This window comes from Carassius gibelio, chromosome A4 (genome assembly GCF_023724105.1).
Source record: "Carassius gibelio isolate Cgi1373 ecotype wild population from Czech Republic chromosome A4, carGib1.2-hapl.c, whole genome shotgun sequence".
In the NCBI taxonomy this organism is placed as follows: Eukaryota; Metazoa; Chordata; class Actinopteri; order Cypriniformes; family Cyprinidae; genus Carassius; species Carassius gibelio.
The window spans coordinates 10,053,395-10,071,542 of NC_068374.1; the positions used below are offsets into that span (position 1 = coordinate 10,053,395).

At 37.0% G+C, this 18,148-nt stretch overlaps 1 protein-coding gene across 1 annotated transcript in view; it reads right to left on the reverse strand.

The window, feature by feature from the left end:
- Positions 1–18,148, reverse strand: part of LOC127969855 (NACHT, LRR and PYD domains-containing protein 3-like) — a 63,208-nt gene that overhangs the window by 4,136 nt on the left and 40,924 nt on the right. Inside the window, exon 8 of the mRNA XM_052571981.1 lies at positions 14,120–14,166. Coding sequence (XP_052427941.1) covers positions 14,120–14,166 — 47 coding nt within the window. The remainder of the gene's footprint in view (positions 1–14,119; positions 14,167–18,148) is intronic.

An 18,148-nucleotide genomic window follows, 5' to 3' on the forward strand; every position in this document is an offset into this window, starting at 1 on the left:
ACCCTCTAACAAGCTGGCACTGAGTACCTCAAGCAGATCCTCTCCCAGTTCCAACCAAAAAGCCTTATAAAAGTCAACTGGGAGGCCATCCACTCCTGGAGCCCTCCCAGACTCCATGCTTTGAAGAGCCTTAAAAAGTTCTCCCAGTGTCAACACTCCTGAAAGCTCCACATTAGCCTCCACAGAGACTTTAGGTAAGCTTTCAAAGAAGACACTTTCCACACAGCACCCTGAATCAAGCTCGCTTCTGTACAGATTTTGATAAAAAAGAACTGCTCTCCTCCGAATATCAGCAGGGTCAGATAACAAAACGCCATTTTCAGAACGCAGTGCATAAATAAAACGCCTCTGCCCATTCTTTTTTTCCAAGCTGAAGAAGTATTTGGATGGTGCATCCATCTGGTCAAGGCTTTGAAAGCGTGAACGAACCAGAGCCCCCTGCGTTTTATACCCCAGTAGATCTGCTAACTGTGCTTTCTTCTTAGAGCAATCTTCCATGTGTCTAGTTTCACCAGTAGAGTGAGCTAAGTTCTGAGATTCAAGTATTACTCTTTCCAAAAGTTCTAATGACCGAGTCAACTCCTTAGTGACATTGTGAGTGTACTGTTGTGTAAACTGCTTTATCTGGATCTTACCAAAATCCCACCATTGTTGTAATGAATGAAAAGAAGACTTCATTGTTTTATAGACTTCCCAAAAAGACTTGAATGATTCTTTAAAAAAATTATCATTTAGTAGTTTAATGTTAAAATGCCAATATGCACTTTTGGGTTTAATTGAGCTTAGAATAAATTTACATTGCACCATACTGTGATCCGAAAAACTTACTGGTGTAATATAACACTTACTAAAAATGTTAAGATGAAAATTAAAGCTATAAAATCTATCCAGTCTGGCCAAAGAAATAACATTATCACGTGTGTGAACCCAAGTGTACTGCCTTTCACTGCCATTCAAAGATCTCCAGATATCACATAATTCATATTTTTTTATAATATGAATAAGACGGTTACGAGAAGATAAATGAGGCTCAATGTGATTCCTGTCTAAATTGAGCTCAGTACAATTAAAATCTCCACCTAGAAATAAAAAATCTTCTGTGCAACAATTTTGCAAAGTCGAGCACAATGTGTCTAAAAAAAAACAATCGTTCAACTGGTACAGCAGGAACATACACAAAAATAAAGACAAACACATAATTTTCAAAAACTGCTCGAACTTTCAAGAGCCTACCTTTAACAATTTCATCAACTAGGTAAGAAACAGGACTAAAATTCTTTGCAAATAAAATGGCCACTCCCCCACTGACAGAAGTATTATGGCTTAGCACAGCAGTGCCATCAAACTCTCTTAACCAGTCAACAGCATTTTTCACATCGCTGTGGGTTTCTTGTAAAAAAGCAACATCAATATTTTTCTGTTTGATTACTTCATATATTGTTGTTCTTTTTCTGATATCTCTAGCACCATTGACATTCAAAGTGGCTAAATGCACTTCACTCATGACTAATAAGAAAGAAAAAAACAAACCAAAAAGCAAAGAAAAATTAGCATTCCTGCTGTTTACGTTAACCAGTGTCATTATTCAGGGCATTGTTAAGATTTCTCACGATTTTCTTTAATCGGTAGACTTCTTTGTTCGTGAAAGACCCCTCTGCCATTAAGCCCTTCGCTTTTTCAACAAACTGTTTTAAATCAGGAAAATATTCCTGCACTTGCACACCTCTTTTATTTTTAGTCGACCTGAGAAATAACTTAATGTCATCAAGCTCATAACTCCGTCCATCAAACTCGCATTGAGAAAGAGACACACTAGAGTCAGAAGACTCACCATCACTCTCAGTATCCTGCTCTTCATCTCTAGGCATTTCACTTTTTTTGCTTATTTTAGCATCAAGTACTTTGTCACTTTTCTTCCTTTTTTGGGGTATTTTAAAAATGGATTTCTCTTCTTCCGTTCTTACACAACTACTCTCCTCAGACATTTCTTGCAATACAGCTGAATTATTTCCTGAAGCTCTATCATTTTGCTCATCACTACAGACTGTAGAGCCTTGTGACACACCTGCTAGATCCTTCACACCTGCATCCGAAAGCATTTCAGTGTGATCTGAAACTGAGGGCGGTTGTGACGAGGTCGATCCAGTCGCGATCTCGCTGGATATACCTGTAGCCGTCACCAGCGCGCCTTCCCCCGGGGATTCCAGCGCCGCTGCACCGGCAACATCAGCCGCATCACCACTATCAGAATTCTCAATTACATTCCTTTCATTTGCTGCAAGCTTATCTGGACAGTTGCGAACTAAGTGGCCAAAACTATTGCAAGAAAAACATTTCATCTTTGCAGTGGTGACAAAAACAACATAATCAAAATCGTCGATCCGAAAATTAAGTGACATATCCAAATCAGCGTCATCCTTAATAATCATGTACACAAAACACCTAAAGGAAACAATATGTTTCAACCGAGGAGAAACACTGCTGATTGGGATTTTTTTGATCGGGGAAACTAATTTACCATACCGAGATAAAGCTTGGGTTAAAATATCATCGCTCACAAATGGTGGGACATTTGACAATGTAACTCGCTTAGCCGGTAGAGAAAGGGGCAAGACAGGGACAAGTTCACCGCTTATAATTATTCCGTGCTCAACTATTTCATTAGCCTTATCAATACTATCAAGAAAAACTACCATAGCACCATTCATTCTCGAGGCGGAAAGCACACTTTCGTGCCCAACCACCTCTCCAATTGCCAAACAACAATCTTCCACGCTCACCGCGGACCCCACCTTTACACCGTGCCGCCGCGTAAGTGAGCTCAACGCCTGCATGCGTGGGGCCGACATGCTTCCTCAAAAGAGCGGATAGCACGCGGCCCGAGAAAAACCCCAAAGAACCAACTATAAACATGCCGTCAGGGACAGATATAGTAGAGAGAGGGAAAGAAAAGGGGGGAAAAAAAAGTTTGACTCACAGCACACCACTCCGCCTCTACACGCTCACGCTCGCACCGGAAATAACAGTGACAGATAGAGAGAGAGAGAGAGAGAGAGAGTGTGTGTGTGTGTGTGTGTGTTGAGAGAGAGAGAGAGAGAGAGAGAGAGAGAGAGAGAGAGAGAGAGAGAGAGTGTGTGTGTGAGAGAGAGAGAGTGGAGACTTTAATGCAAGACCTGGATCTGAACCTGATTACATAGATCCAAAGGGAAATCAATATATCTTTGGCCAGAGCTCCCTGGGTCTCACAAGAAATCTTCCACCAAGAAATAATCTTGACCAAACTATAAACAAAACTGGTTCTGAGTTAGTGCACCTCTGCCGAGCTTTAGGCCTGTACATCCTAAATGGCAGGATCCGAGGGGACTCTTTAGGGAGGTTCACGTGTTGTTCAGCTCTTGGAGCTAGTGTAGTTGACTACGCCATCACTGACATGGACCCCTCCTCCTTCAGTGCATTCACTGTCAAACAGCAAACTCCACTTTCTGACCATAACCAAACTAACATTTATATTAAAACAAATCACACACCAGAACAAATCAAGCTGGAAACCTGCACAATGTTTCAGGTCCAGCAGAAATACAGATGGACTTCAGACAGCGCAGAGAAATTCATCCATGCCCTGAATTCTGAAGAACTGAAACATCTAATCACTTTATTTATGAATAAACAATTTGAAACAACTAAAGATGGTGTTAATTTGGCTACAAATGAAATCAATAACATATTTCAAAAAGCAGCATATATAAGTGAATTAAAAAAGAAAGGCAAAAAATTCATTAAAAAAACACCAAAAGATGAAAAATGGTTTGACTTAGACTGTAAAACATTAAGAAAACAACTTAGAAAATTATCAAATCTGAAACATAAAGAACCATACGACACCGACATAAGAACTGAATACTGTTCAAAACTAAAACAATACAAAGACACAATTAGAGCAAAAAAGCAACACCATCTGAACAAAAGTTTAGAAGAAATAGAACATTCAATAAATCAGTTCTGGGATATGTGGAATAATCGGAGCACAACAAAACCACAAGATCTACCAATACAAGACGGAAACATTTGGACACAACACTTTGAAAATGTATATCAAGAAATCCCACCAAAACAACTCAATGACAATTATGATCTGATCAAACAAAATCTACAAACTTATGAAGACACTATTAGAAATAATCAAAATCCACTTGACTTCCCAATTACATTTAAAGAATTGACAAACAAACTCAAAAGCCAAAAATGTAAGAGATCTTGTGGTCCTGACAGCATTCTAGGTGAAATGCTGAAACACAGCACACCTGAGCTTCAGACAGCTGTGCTCAAATTATTCAACATTATTCTTAGTTAAGGCTGCTTTCCTGACGTCTGGAGCCGAGGACTCATTACCCCTATTCACAAGAGTGGAGACCGATTGGACCCGAATAATTTCAGAGGCATCTGTGTGAGCAGTAATCTGGGGAAGTTATTTAGCAGTATTTTAAACCATAGAATGGTAAACTTCCTTAACGAGCACAATGTCCTGAGCCCGAGTCAGATTGGCTTCCTTCCAAATCACAGAACGACTGACCACATTTACACCCTACACACCCTAATCAATAAACACGTAAAACAGACCCAAAATGGAAAAATATTTGCATGCTTTGTCGATTTCAAAAAAGCATTTGATTCTATTTGGCACGACGGATTATACTATAAACTTTTACAAAGTGTTGTGGGGGTAACGTTTTTGACATTATAAAATCGATGTATTCGAACAACAAATGTGCGATCCGAATTGGCAACAAACATACAGAATTCTTCACCCAGAAAAGAGGAGTGCGGCAGGGCTGTAGCCTGAGTCCAACGCTGGTGTTTCAGAAGAAGCCCAGGTGTCAGGAACACAGACACCAGTTCAGTCTAGGCAGCACCGCTCTAGAACACACGATGCAGTACACTTACCTCGGCCTGACCCTCACTGCATCGGGCAGTTTCAGTTCGGCAGTGAATGCCCTCAAAGATAAAGCTCGAAGAGCTTTATAATGCAATCAGGAAAAAATTCCAAAATATTGAAATACTGATTCCAATCTGGTGTTAAATCTTTGATAGTGTGCTTCAGCCCATAGCGCTGTATGGAAGTGAGGTTTGGGGTCCACTCAGTGATCAGAGCTACACTAGATGGGACAGACATCCAACAGAAGCCCTACACACAGAATTCTGCAAAATGATTCTAAAATTACAAAGAAGAACACCCAATAACGCATGTAGGGCAGAATTAGGCCGATTCCCATTGATTATCAATATGCATAAAAGATCCCTCAAATTCTGGATGCATCTGAAATCAAGTCCCACAGAATCGCTACATTTTAAAGCACTACAAACCCAAGAACTGAACCCTGAAAAGAGTCCACTCAGTCAGCTAGTTCTGAGACTTACTAACCAGACTAACTCTACTAACACTAACCAGTCTCAGACCAGCACTGCTTCTCACCAAAACATCAAAATCAACCAAAGTACCAAACAATCTAAAAATACATACCTGGAACATTGGGATCAAGAAACTAAAACACAAAGTAAATTACAATTCTATCGAACCCTAAAATCTGATTATGAATATGAAGATTATCTCCAGAGTGTCAGAGACACAAAGCAGAGACGGATCCTGACCAAGTACAGGCTCAGTGAGCACAGTCTAGCCATCGAGACCGGCAGACACAGAAAGAGCTGAGTGTGTGTGTGTGTGTGTGTGTGTGTGAGAGAGAGAGAGAGTGAGCACAGTCTAGCCATCGAGACGGGCAGACACCGAAAGAGCTGGTTACCCAGAGAGAGAAGAGTGTGTGCTCACTGTCAGACAGGAGAGATCGAGACAGAGACGCACTTCCTCCTGCACTGTCAGAAATACACCTCCATAAGAGAACTATACTTGAACAAATTCACAAATTTAATACAGAACTTTACAGCAATTAGTGAAACAGAAAAATTAAAAATAATATTAGGAGAGGGACACACAGCAGCACTGGCTGCGAGATAGGTGTGGACGTGCCACAGCCTGAGAGACAGCAGGTGAACGTGTGTGTGTGTGTGTGTGTGTGACCTCAGTGTGTCTGACCCTATTGTGCACCACAGTGACCCTTAGTATGTTTGTGTATTTCTATGTAAGTTTAAGACTGTGGAATCAAACGTTCACACAAATGTTATAATTTGTTAGTTTAATATTATAAGATGTTATTATAATCAGTTCCATTACTGTGATGTCCATTTTTTTGTTATAATTTATTCTATTTCTTCTATATATGTACACTAAGCTTTGGCAATATTGTATAATTTACATTCATGCCAATAAAGCAATATTGAATTGAAATTGAAAATTGAGAGAAGTCTAGGACTATTCTTAAACTTGGAGCTCATTATATTGAAGTACATATCCAAACACCAGAAACGTTATGCATTTTATGAATAATGAAACGTTATGCATTTTATTTATTCACATGCTGTATGGTTGAAATAATATTTTAGTTCACAACTTTAAGTTCCGTTGTTTAAAAAAATGCTTTATTGGCTAATGTTTCATAAACCTTCAGTTGTTATGCTCTAAAATCCATGCCATTATTAATTTCACAGTATTTTTACCACCTAAATGACTAATCTTTAAAGTCACAATTCTACAATGGTCAAAATTACTCAGGCCAATGGTATTTTTTAATGACATTATTTTATTATTATTATTATTTGAATAATTGTAGCTTACATAAATAGGTAAAGCAAAACAAATATTCGGATTGTCCCTTATTTTTTCCCTTGTTTTCCTAAAGAATAAACACTTATTTTTTACAAGAATAAACATGATAACATATTATTCATTAATAAAAATAATTTAAGCAATTAAAACCTTTTTTTTTAAACTTGAATTAAAATACAATTAAACTAACTTTCACTTCTCAAGGAGTTTATAAGTAAAAAAAAAAAGTTCTAAATGAACTTGTGTTAACAATATAATTAGAACTAACAATATAATTTGATTTTTTAAAATGAACAATTCCTGTATAAAATGGGACAGCAACCTTTATATCAGTGGCTCTCAACCTTTTTTCCAGCGAGCCGCACTATGGTCTAAGTGCAAGTCTACGCATATAATTTACATATTACGTCAGCAATACAAACCAACCTGATTTATAATATTATAGCCTAACTATTATGATATATAATCTATTACATTCATTGAAATAAACAATTCTACTCCCCATAAATAAAACACCTGATGCTGTCGGGAGCTGACCAATTTTGTTAGATTCAGCTTGAAAGGAGTAACAGCACAAAGAAGTTGCGATTGTAACTCCTGTGTTATACTTTCCGCATGAGCAATCCGGACGCAGACACGGCCAGCGCGGACGCAGACTTCTTCAATTTATTCTTCTGAATGCGCAGGCTGATGGCCAGCTCTGCAATTGCCCAGAATTATTGCACATCGCTGTCTTTATATTCTTTTATTGACGGATTGCACAGGTTCGAGTAGCAATGAGCTTCTTCACTCTGCCTGCACATGTGCAATTTTGTTTTTGAAGCCTACTGACCAGGCGCACCTGTCCACGCGGTCGTCTGCTCAGAGCCTCGGCACACACTCTCCAATGACGATTTTTACTTCACGCCTTCCTAACGGTCCATAGCGGACTCACGGACGCAGAAAGTTTAACAGAGGGTTTAAGATGCAGGCTTGCATGACCTGACGCGCAACATTTCAGAAAATGGGCGTTCACAAATGTATCCTTTTTGATCCAAATATGGAAAACACTTTAATAATATGAGGTTCTCTCTTGAGATATTTTGCCACATTTCTTCAATTAAGGATTGTTAGGCTACATAGTGTATGGTGTTTACATTTATCTGAGTTGCGGGGCAAAAAAAATAAAATAAAAACGAAAATCCAGCACTTCTCCTTCAATACTGATACTGCAACTATTCACAGTTTGTACATGTTCATTCGCTGGCATTTCTTTGAATTTCTTTTTTTTTTTTCTTAAAAAACAAATTTGTCCATTCTGATGCGCAATTTTACCTTAAAGGCAATTTACCTAATGGCTGTTGATGACTATTTGAATTGAATTCTGCCAAAGTGCGCGCTTGTATGTGTTCGTTAAATGCAGTGCTCATGTCTGAAAATAATATATGAAGAAAAAAAAAATCACATAAACATTAGGATATAGCTTATATTTCATTAGTAGCATAATTTTTTTAATTGATGTAAATAATAACATTTTATTTTTTTATTCAGCATGTGGTGCAGGCCGCATTTGAATTCGTGACGGGCCGCGGGTTGAGAACCACTGCTTTATATCAAACATTTTTAAATCGTCCACAGCTGAGCTTTGCGGGAGGCTGATCTGCGCCAGATCGCGTGAAGTGAATGTAATGAACAAAGTCATTTTCAGATGCACTGAAAAAAAACAAAAAAAAAAACATTGATAACCTAGATTAGTCCCAGGCTCTGTTCTGAAGTAAAATAATTATAATTACTGTTAACCAAGAGTAACACATTTTAACGGATTAATCGCCTATTTTCATTTGCTGAATGTTTTCTTTATTTTTTATTTTTTAAACACGCTAAAAAATAAATTAAGTTTGTCAGAGGAAAAAAATATATGAGTCATGTATAGGTTTCATTTTAACGGATCAATCACCTATTCGTTTGCTGCATGTTTTTTTTTTTTTTTTTTTTTAAACACGCTAAAAAATAAATCAGAGTTTGTGAGAGGAAAAAAATAGGCTATTACAAAATATTTTACAACAAATCCTTTAAATTTAACAAATTTATCAGAACAAAACAAAAATTTAAAATAAATAATTCTAGTGGATAAATATAATTGCAGTAAAGCTAATCATAAGGTAAGCTTGGGCTTTCTCAATCGGGAGAAATCAAACGTTTCCATATTTGTGATGTTGCCCATTTGAAGCTTAACTATTATTCATGAGGTAAATAGGCTGTGTGCGTTTCAGTATCGATGAAAAAAAAAATCATAATTAACAATATGTCAAAGTGCTCACGCTGAATGTCTGGTGAACGACTGCTGTTTCCAGTGAATATGTGCGCGAGGCACCAGCGATCAAACAGCTGAAACAAATAATACTTAATTTTTGGTCACACATAAGGCATAATTCAAAAATGCTGGTAGTTTGAAAAATCAAGAATAATAACAGAGTTAATACTAATTATTGCTAAATGCTGGACCGTTCCCATTTCGCTCTGCATATGGAACCTGAAGATTTTTTTAAACCAAGAATGAACCGAAATGAAATTGAAATTAAAACATTTAGCTTATATATATATATATATATATATATATATATATATATATATATATATAGGCCTTATATTTATTTACTGTTTAATAAAAATAGCATGCATATGATCCTTTGTGTTAAGGTCTTCTTTTAATTTTTGTTTAGTAGACTGTAGTCAAAGACTATCCTACATTTTAAAAATTAACAAATTGTAAAAAAAAATATGTTTTTTTTTAATGTTACAATGTTATATCATAATGTTATTGTTGTTTTACGTCCTTCTTTTATCTCATTTTACAATTACATTCATTTCGCAATCCGTCCCTTTGCGCCACCTGGCGGTAGTTTTGCGAATGATTTTAACACGCGACTGAATTACAGTTACCACTGCCGCGGCGGTAAGCCCCAGATAGGCTGGCCACCTACTGTACCTCTTCAAGTTTCAGCAGAAAAAAATGTTTACTATAACCCAACCTCCCTACCTTCTGTAAAAGCAATTTTGCAGTTTCATGCCATATCAATCCATTTTCATATAAAAATCTTTGTGCAGTTTTAAGTCTGAAAGCCACTATTCGAGAAGATAAATCAACAAGCCCCTGACCTCCCTCACAAAGTGGGAGATATAGAGCAGCAGCCCTAATCCAAAAATACCCTGACCAAAAGAAATCCAGAATTATCTTCTGCACACTTGTAATCAATGCCTTTGGTGGATTTAAAACCATAACCTTATGCAAAAGCATAGAAGCAATCAAATTATTAATTACTAAAACACGTCCTCTGTACGACATCTGGGGAAGCAACCATCTCCATTCAGAAATTTTTGCACACACCTTTTCCATTAACCCCTCCCAATTCTTTTCTTGAAATTGTTGTGTGCCAAGGAAAACACCCAAAATTTTTATCCCATCACTTCCCCACTTCAAACCACCAGGTAAAACAGGTATCTTTTCCTCTTTCCACTGTCCCACTTTTAACGCTTCACTTTTATCCCAATTAACTTTTGATGAGGAAGCCTTCTCAAAACATTTCAAAGCATTGGATGTATATCTTTTTCATTTTTGACAAAAAATATTAATATCATCTGCATACGCAGATACAACTAAAGGTGAATCAGTTATATAACCTGGTAAACTAAAACCAGTCAAATGTTTTCTTAAAAAACATAAAAAGGGTTAAATCGATAATGAATACAGCAGTCCCGAAATAGGGCAGCCTTGTCTTATTCCCATTTTTACTGGTATTGGTCGACTAAGGCCCCCTCCCACCTTGACCATACAGGAAGCATTATTATAAAGAAGACTCACCCAAGCTATAATTTCTTCTCCAAAACCAAAAGCTTTGAAAACTGAAAATAGAAAATTGTGATCTATTCTATCGAAGGCTTTCTCTTGGTCTAGGGATAAAATTCCAACACTTTCATTATATACATTACACACATCCATCACATCTCTCATTAAAAACAAATTGTCCATTATAGTACGATCTGGAATGCAATAGGTCTGATTCATATGTACCAGTAAACCAATGTAAGGCTTTAACCTATTAGACAAGGCTCTAGATAGCACGTTATAATCGGTACACAAAAGAGCAACAGGTCTCCAATTCTTAAGTTCAGTTAAATCTCCCTTTTTAAGGAAGTAATGTGAGAACAGCCCTTCTACAGGAGGCTGGGAGTACATTTCATCATACAAACTCATTAAAACCTCATGTAAATCAGAGCCAATAACCTTCCAAAAGTGTTTATAAAAATCAATAGTGAGTCCATCTAATCAAGGTGCACGCTCAGATGCCAGCTGATTTACCGCAGTTGTGAGTTCTTCCAAGCTTAATTCTTTATCCAGTTCGACTTGTTCTGATTCACACAGTTGAGGAAGACCTTTTAAAAGCTCGTGGACACATTGCTCACCACATTGTTCCTTGTCAAACAACTTGGTATAGAAGTCCACAGCGCATCTCCTTATTTCCACTCCATCTGTTGTTACATGACCATCTAAACATCTTAAACATGTCATACGCTGATCTTTCACAAAAGTTTTCTCCAAGTTGAAAAAGAAAGTACTTGAGGCATCCATATCTTTTAACTGAATATATCGTGACCTCACAAGTGCTCCTTTCACTTTTTCTTGTAACAAGGATTTCAACTCCAACCTTTTTGTTTGCAATTCATTATTTCCAGTCTCCTCATCATTTAAAAAATTATTTTCAATTCGTCTTATGGCCCGCTCCACCACCTCTATAGCCTGTTTTAACATCACAGAAGAAAAAGAGGTATACTGTTGACAAAAAATTCTAATTTGAGCCTTTCCAATCTCCCACCACTGATTTAAAGACTCAAAAGAATGTTTTTTTACTTTCCACTTATCCAAGAAAATCTTAAAGTTCTCACAAAAAACATCATCCTGAAGTAGTTTGTTATTAAAATGCCACTGAGATATATTTACTTCTTGCTTTAAAATAAGTGTTATGATAATAAGATGATGATCAGAGAAACCGACTGGTCTAATAGAGCTATCAGTTAATTTAGATCTAAGCCCTTGTGACATATAAAATCTATCCAGTCTGGCTGCACTCACCCTTCCATCCACAACCTTCACCCATGTATATTGTTTTACATTTGGAAATTTAATTCTCCATGCATCTACCAAATCAAAATGAAGTAATAACTTTTTTAGGTTTTTACTGGATTGCAAATGAGGCTCTTCGCTAAGCCTATCAATGTTAAAATCCACAGTACAATTCCAGTCTCCACCCAAAATAACAATCACAATCACTTTGTTCAAGACTTTTCTTAATATTACAAAAAAAAATGTATTCTTTCAGTCCCAATATTAGGTGCATAAATATTAATAAAACAATAGATTGAACCCTCTATATCAGCTTTGACCATTAAAGGAGCTGTATGTAAGAAATGTATTTCAATTAATCATAAAATGGCCCTGATGTGTCACTAGACATTAAGAAATCATGTTCATTTCAAATACCTATATCACTGACAACAGTGGTCCGGCCAGGATATTGTCATTTAAAAAGTGGACTTGCAGCCCTCAACTGATGCTGATGTTGTCATTTTGTGTTTTGGCCTGACCAATCACGAAGTCAGTAGTGCTTTGGGATCCGTGTTGCCAGCTTTGCTGTAACCTACCCTAACTCCAGTAGGATAAAAATGTCTAATGTTACTAAATCAAAAAGACCTCGTTATAATTCAGAAATTTGTCTTGACAAAGTCCAAAATAAAACCAGAATTTGTATTGGAGATGCTTTTGAAAGATGGAGACGGCTGAAAACGGAGAAGAATTTGAACACAGATGCCAACGTTGCTAATTTTCTCCTGGACATCACATATTTTAGCGTTATGGACATGTGCTGCAGGGTAAGTAAAAAAATACAGCTGGCCACTTTCACTTATAGCATCAGCTAAATGAATAGCTGTATATTTACACATAGTGGCATAGACTTGTGCTTGTACTTACATTAATGACAGATAAATAACGTTACAAGTTAGACTAACCCGTTTCACACCGCAAGCGTGAGTGGTGCGCGAGCAGCGCATATTTTTTTCGACGTCCATGTTAATCAACGAGTGCATTCACACCGAAACCAGGAGCAGCACATGAGCGTCAAGCAGGAGCGTCGCGTCAACAGCAGTGCAGCGGGGGTTTCGGCGTCCGGTCTATTTTTGCTGTACTGCTCACGCTCTATTAGAAAATGAGAAAGCTGATGTGCTTGTAGAGCAGTCAGTTCCAGTTGATAAAGTTGGAGGGAGTTCAGAAGAAGTTGAAAATGCAGGAGAAGGACTGAATGTAAGTGAAGCCATGGGGAAAATCCGTTCACCTTGAGAAACATAATTGCTGCTGGAAGCTATAACTCTGTTCAGTAGGTCTCTCTACACGTTCCACTTGTTCTCTATGCGGGCAAGCAAGACGCTTGTATCCTACATCCCCGCATTCAAAACACTTCATGCTCCCTGAATTGGCATACACTGTGTAATATCCTCCTCCATGCTTTATTTTGAACGAAACATCCAAAGACTGTGTCGGGGAATCCAAAAACATGAACACGTGCCTCCTAAGTGAGATTACATGTTTTAAACGGGCATCTCTACATCCCAGAGTCACCGTCTTAAATCCACTTGCAAATTTTCCAAACCTACGCAATTCCTGTTCAATCAATTCATTAGGGATAAAAGGTGGAACACCTAAATAACTACTCTAGTTGACGGCACAGATAGCGGCGATACCTGAACAAACGTATCATTAATAAAGACTCCACTTTCAATCAAAACATAAACCAAACGTTCCTCTTTCAAAAAAAAACAGCAGCTTTATTCATTCGAGATGCACAAGATATATTATCATAGCCAACCTGTTCACCTACCGCAAGCAAAGCCTCTTCCATCTTGACTCCAGGATCCATGATGAAATGAACCCCGTGTCCAATGGACAGCGGCGGCGTCACAGAGGACGCCATTCCCCGCTAACTTTCAAACAATACAACTTTTCAACAGCCCGCCTATTCAGCTTCTTTGAAAAAAGAAAAAGCGATAAATGATGTCTTACCTTTTTCATGCGAGTGAAAAAGAGGAAAAAGCTCACCACAGTCGTGTATCAAAAAGTTGTAAAACGCAAGCTCTCCATCCACAACCACTCACTCACGCACGCAAACAGAAACCGGAAACCGGAAGCCCGAGAGAGAGAGAGAGAGAGTGAGAGAGAGAGAGTGTGTGTGTGTGTGTGAGAGAGAGAGAGAGAGTGTGTGTCTGTGTGTGTGTGCGAGAGAGAGAGAGAGAGAGAGAGTGTGTCTGTGTGTGTGTGTGTGTGCGAGAGAGAGAGAGTGAGAGAGTGTGTGTGTGTTTGTGTAGACATACATTTCTTTATTCCTGCTGTAATCCTGGATTCTCCTCCATGATCCACGCTAGAAAACACACAGAATCACATTCAGTCAGTAAACACAAGTTTTAGTTTAGTCATTTTAAATAATGTTTGATAGATTTAAAAAATACTGGGCTACAGATGCTATGCAGTTGCTAAGGAACTTGGGGTGGTTGCTAGACTGTTGCTGGGAAGTTGCTAGGGCACTCACTATGCAGTTGGTATTATTATCAAAGATCTTAGAAGTGAAAGAACGTTTCATCACAACAGCTTCTGTCATTCAGGAGTCAAAGAGACTCAGTCCACTCACTTCTAGCTGTCACTTTGTTTAAAAAACACACATAAAATATTAAAGCTGAAATACAGCCTGAACGATGACAACAACACGTACAATTACTTGACTACTGATCTTCTAATCCATTTAACAGTTTATTATATAGACTTTATTTTAAAGTCTTCCCTTTTTTCACAAAACCTCTTGCTCTCTAGAAACCATGTCAGTTTGATTGGTTCAATAAAAATATTTAAAGTTCAAGTGTTAGCATTATAAACAGTGTATAAATACCAACATATGGAATTAAATTAATGACAAAAAAGGGACAACTTAAAAAAAGAAAAAAAAATTCTCCAAAATTGTTTAATTATGGCGATTAAAGTTTACTAAAAAACAGTTAAATTTATAGCAGCATTACATCCCACTTCAAAACCACAGTAATGTTTTACTTCTGTGAATAATTTACCTGTCAGGCTCTTTTGAATATAGATGAATGAACAAAAGACTGACTTGTTCTCGAGTCAAGAACCGTTTCTGTCAGACGCGTCCGATTCGTGAACCGAGGAGCTGATGATACTGCGTATGTGTGATTCAGCGTGAAGTAGACTGACACACAGAACGTCTGAACTGAACTGATTCTTTTGGTGATTGATTCTGAACTGATTCTGTGCTAATGTTATGAGTGCGGGTAAACCGAAGGCTTGAATCAAGGGCAATCATCACAAATGATCAGTGTTGGGGAGTAACTAGTTACATGTAACGGCGTTACGTAATTTAATTACAAAATTATTGTAACTGTAATTAATTACAGTTACTGTGAAAAAATGAGTAATTAAATTACAGTTACTTATGAAATTTTTAACGATTACAAAGGGGATTAAATTTGAATATTTACACACATCCACATACAGATTTAACTGATTTCTTTCCCAAATTGCACTGACTATTCTGAGACGTACCGCCCTAATAATTTCCGGGATGCGGAAACACAGTCTGGTTCGTAGAATCCAGTCATAAAAACGGAATGCCTAACGCGGACGGAATATGCCACATTTTGGATGACTAATTCAAAAGTAGGTCAGTACACTTGAATCAAAACATGACATGGACTAGTGTCTGTGAATATTAAGCCCCAAAAATGCAATATATTACTTTCACATTCTGCGTGTTGGAAATCAGGTGCAGACTGGACACCGGGAGAACCAGGACAATTCCCGGTGGCCTGGCAGCCAATTTTGCCCCACTATTTAATATCATTATTGTATAATTACCTGCCGAATGTACTAAAGTTATCATTTGCGAATCCACCATTTGATAATTAATCTCTAATAAATCATGAAGTCATGACTCGCGCGCCTCCGCCAACCGGTTTGGATCAGACTCGGAGTAATCAATGCGAGAGAGAGAGAGAATAGTGGACTGTGGAAGCGCACAGCTGGAGTAGAGTAGCAGAACTACTGTTCAGGGTTTCAGGTCAGTTTCATCTGTAAAGATGCTTTTTTATCTTTGTTTTGTATTTATTTAATCAAGCAGTAGCATGTTGCTCATCAGTCATCACTCAAAATACTATATAAAGGACATCATTATTATCTTTTGTATTATCTTTTGTAATGTTACAGTAGTAATTTAGCTGAAAAAAAATCCGTTTTTTTTTTTTTTTATATATAGGTTTAGGGGGAGCTACGGCAGACAACAACACAACCCTTACGAAAATTAAAATTTTAATATTTAACTATAAATCCAGAGAAAATGGTTACTATTGTTTAACTGTGGTAATCAGAAATGTAAAATTATTTTACAAATGTATTTATTTAAAAATAAATACAAATCCATTTGCACAAAAACAAAACAAGGTTATTTTACTTTTATATAGGCTAATAAAAGCATGGTCAATTTTTGTAAGGGAAAAACATGACTCGTGTACAGTATTAGGATTTTTCTATAAAGATATTGTAGTATTGTAGAGTATTGTATTGTAAAGTATAGTTTTGTTCAATCTTGAGTATTAAAGTCATGAGAGAGATGGATAACACGGCAAAATAAAGAGACTGAAGAGAAAAACGGAAGTGAAGGTGCAGTTCAGGAGAGAACTTTTAATTATTTTGCATGTCCCCAAATTAAAGATTTAAACCTTTTTTATGCCAGGTCCATATACAAACAAATTCATGGACAAAACTATTTTTTGTGAGTTTGAATTTTTCAGTCTGAATTTTTTCCCATTCCGCCCCTCCTATAAATTAATGGCAAAGACATGGTTTCATTTACTATAGGCCTACTGAAGCTCGCAGTGTTTTCAACCTCTGCTGCCTCAATATAGGAGTTCGCAAGCACATAAACATAATTTCTAGAACTGCTCTGTGTCACTTCATGTGCATTTTACTTATTTTGAGAAAACTATCATCATATACAAAGATACAGCAGTTAAAAAAAACACCAATGTTTCAGGAGTTTATTACACAGAATACGTCACATGCTTATTAGATAACTGTATTTAAGTTGATGTATATGCTTTTATTTATTATTCTTTAATTTTCACAAATTTAGAAAAGTAATCAAAAAGTACTCAAAAGTAATTAGTTACTTTACTTTAATAAAGTAATTGAAAAAGTTACACTACTATTACATTTTAAACAGGGTAACTTGTAATCTGTAACCTATTACATTTCCAAAGTAACCTTCCCAACACTGCAAATGATGCCATTACGTTGAGCGCAAAAGAACCGGTGAACTGTTTTCTTCAACTGGTTTATTGAATCGAACTGTCCGAAAGAACTACTGGTGATCCGAAAACTGATGCAACCGGTTCTTGACTCGTGAACGAGTCATTATCTGGCTCGGCTCGGTGTTCATCTTCAGTTCTCTCTTCACAGCAGTTCAGTCAGTGTACTGTTTGAGTAAATGAATTACTCCGGGATATTGGTTTGTTTGAACTCAGAGGGAGTGTCAGCCACATTAAAAAAGTTAACAGCTTAAGTCATTTGTGGATTAATGCGTATTGGAGATGCGAACCGTTTAAAACGATTCAGTTCGATTTGGTGAACTGGTTCAAAAAGATCCGGTTACATCGAATGATTCATTCGCGAACCGGATATCACAAACTGCTTTGTTTTGAACTCTCTCACAACAGACACTGAAGAGAAGACAATGCTGAATAAAGTCGTAGTTTTTGCTATTTTTGGACCAAAATGTATTTTCGATGCTTCAAAATATTCGAACTGACCATCTGATGTCACATGGACTACTTTGACGATGTTTTTCTTACCTTTCTGGACATGGACAGTATACTGTACACACAGTTTCAATGGAGGAACTGAGAGCTCTCGGACTAAATATAAAATATCTTAAACTGTGTCCCGAAGATAAACGGAGGTCTTACTGGTTTGGAACGACATGAGGGTGAGTTATTAATGACATAATTTTGATAATTGGGTGAACTATCCCTTTAATAATAATTATTGCTAAATGCTGGACCGTTCTCTTTTCGCTCTGCATATGGAACCTGAAGATTTTTTTAAACCAAGAATGAACCGACATTAAAACATTTTATCCATATATATATATATATATATATATATATATATATATATATATATATATATATATATATATAGGCCTTATATTTATTTACTGTTTAATAACAATAGCATGCATATGATCCTTTGTGTAAAGGTCTTCTTTAAATTTTTGATGAGTAGACTGTAGCCTATGTAACAGATATGCAGGTCATCGATTCATGGGTTAAATTCAGGCA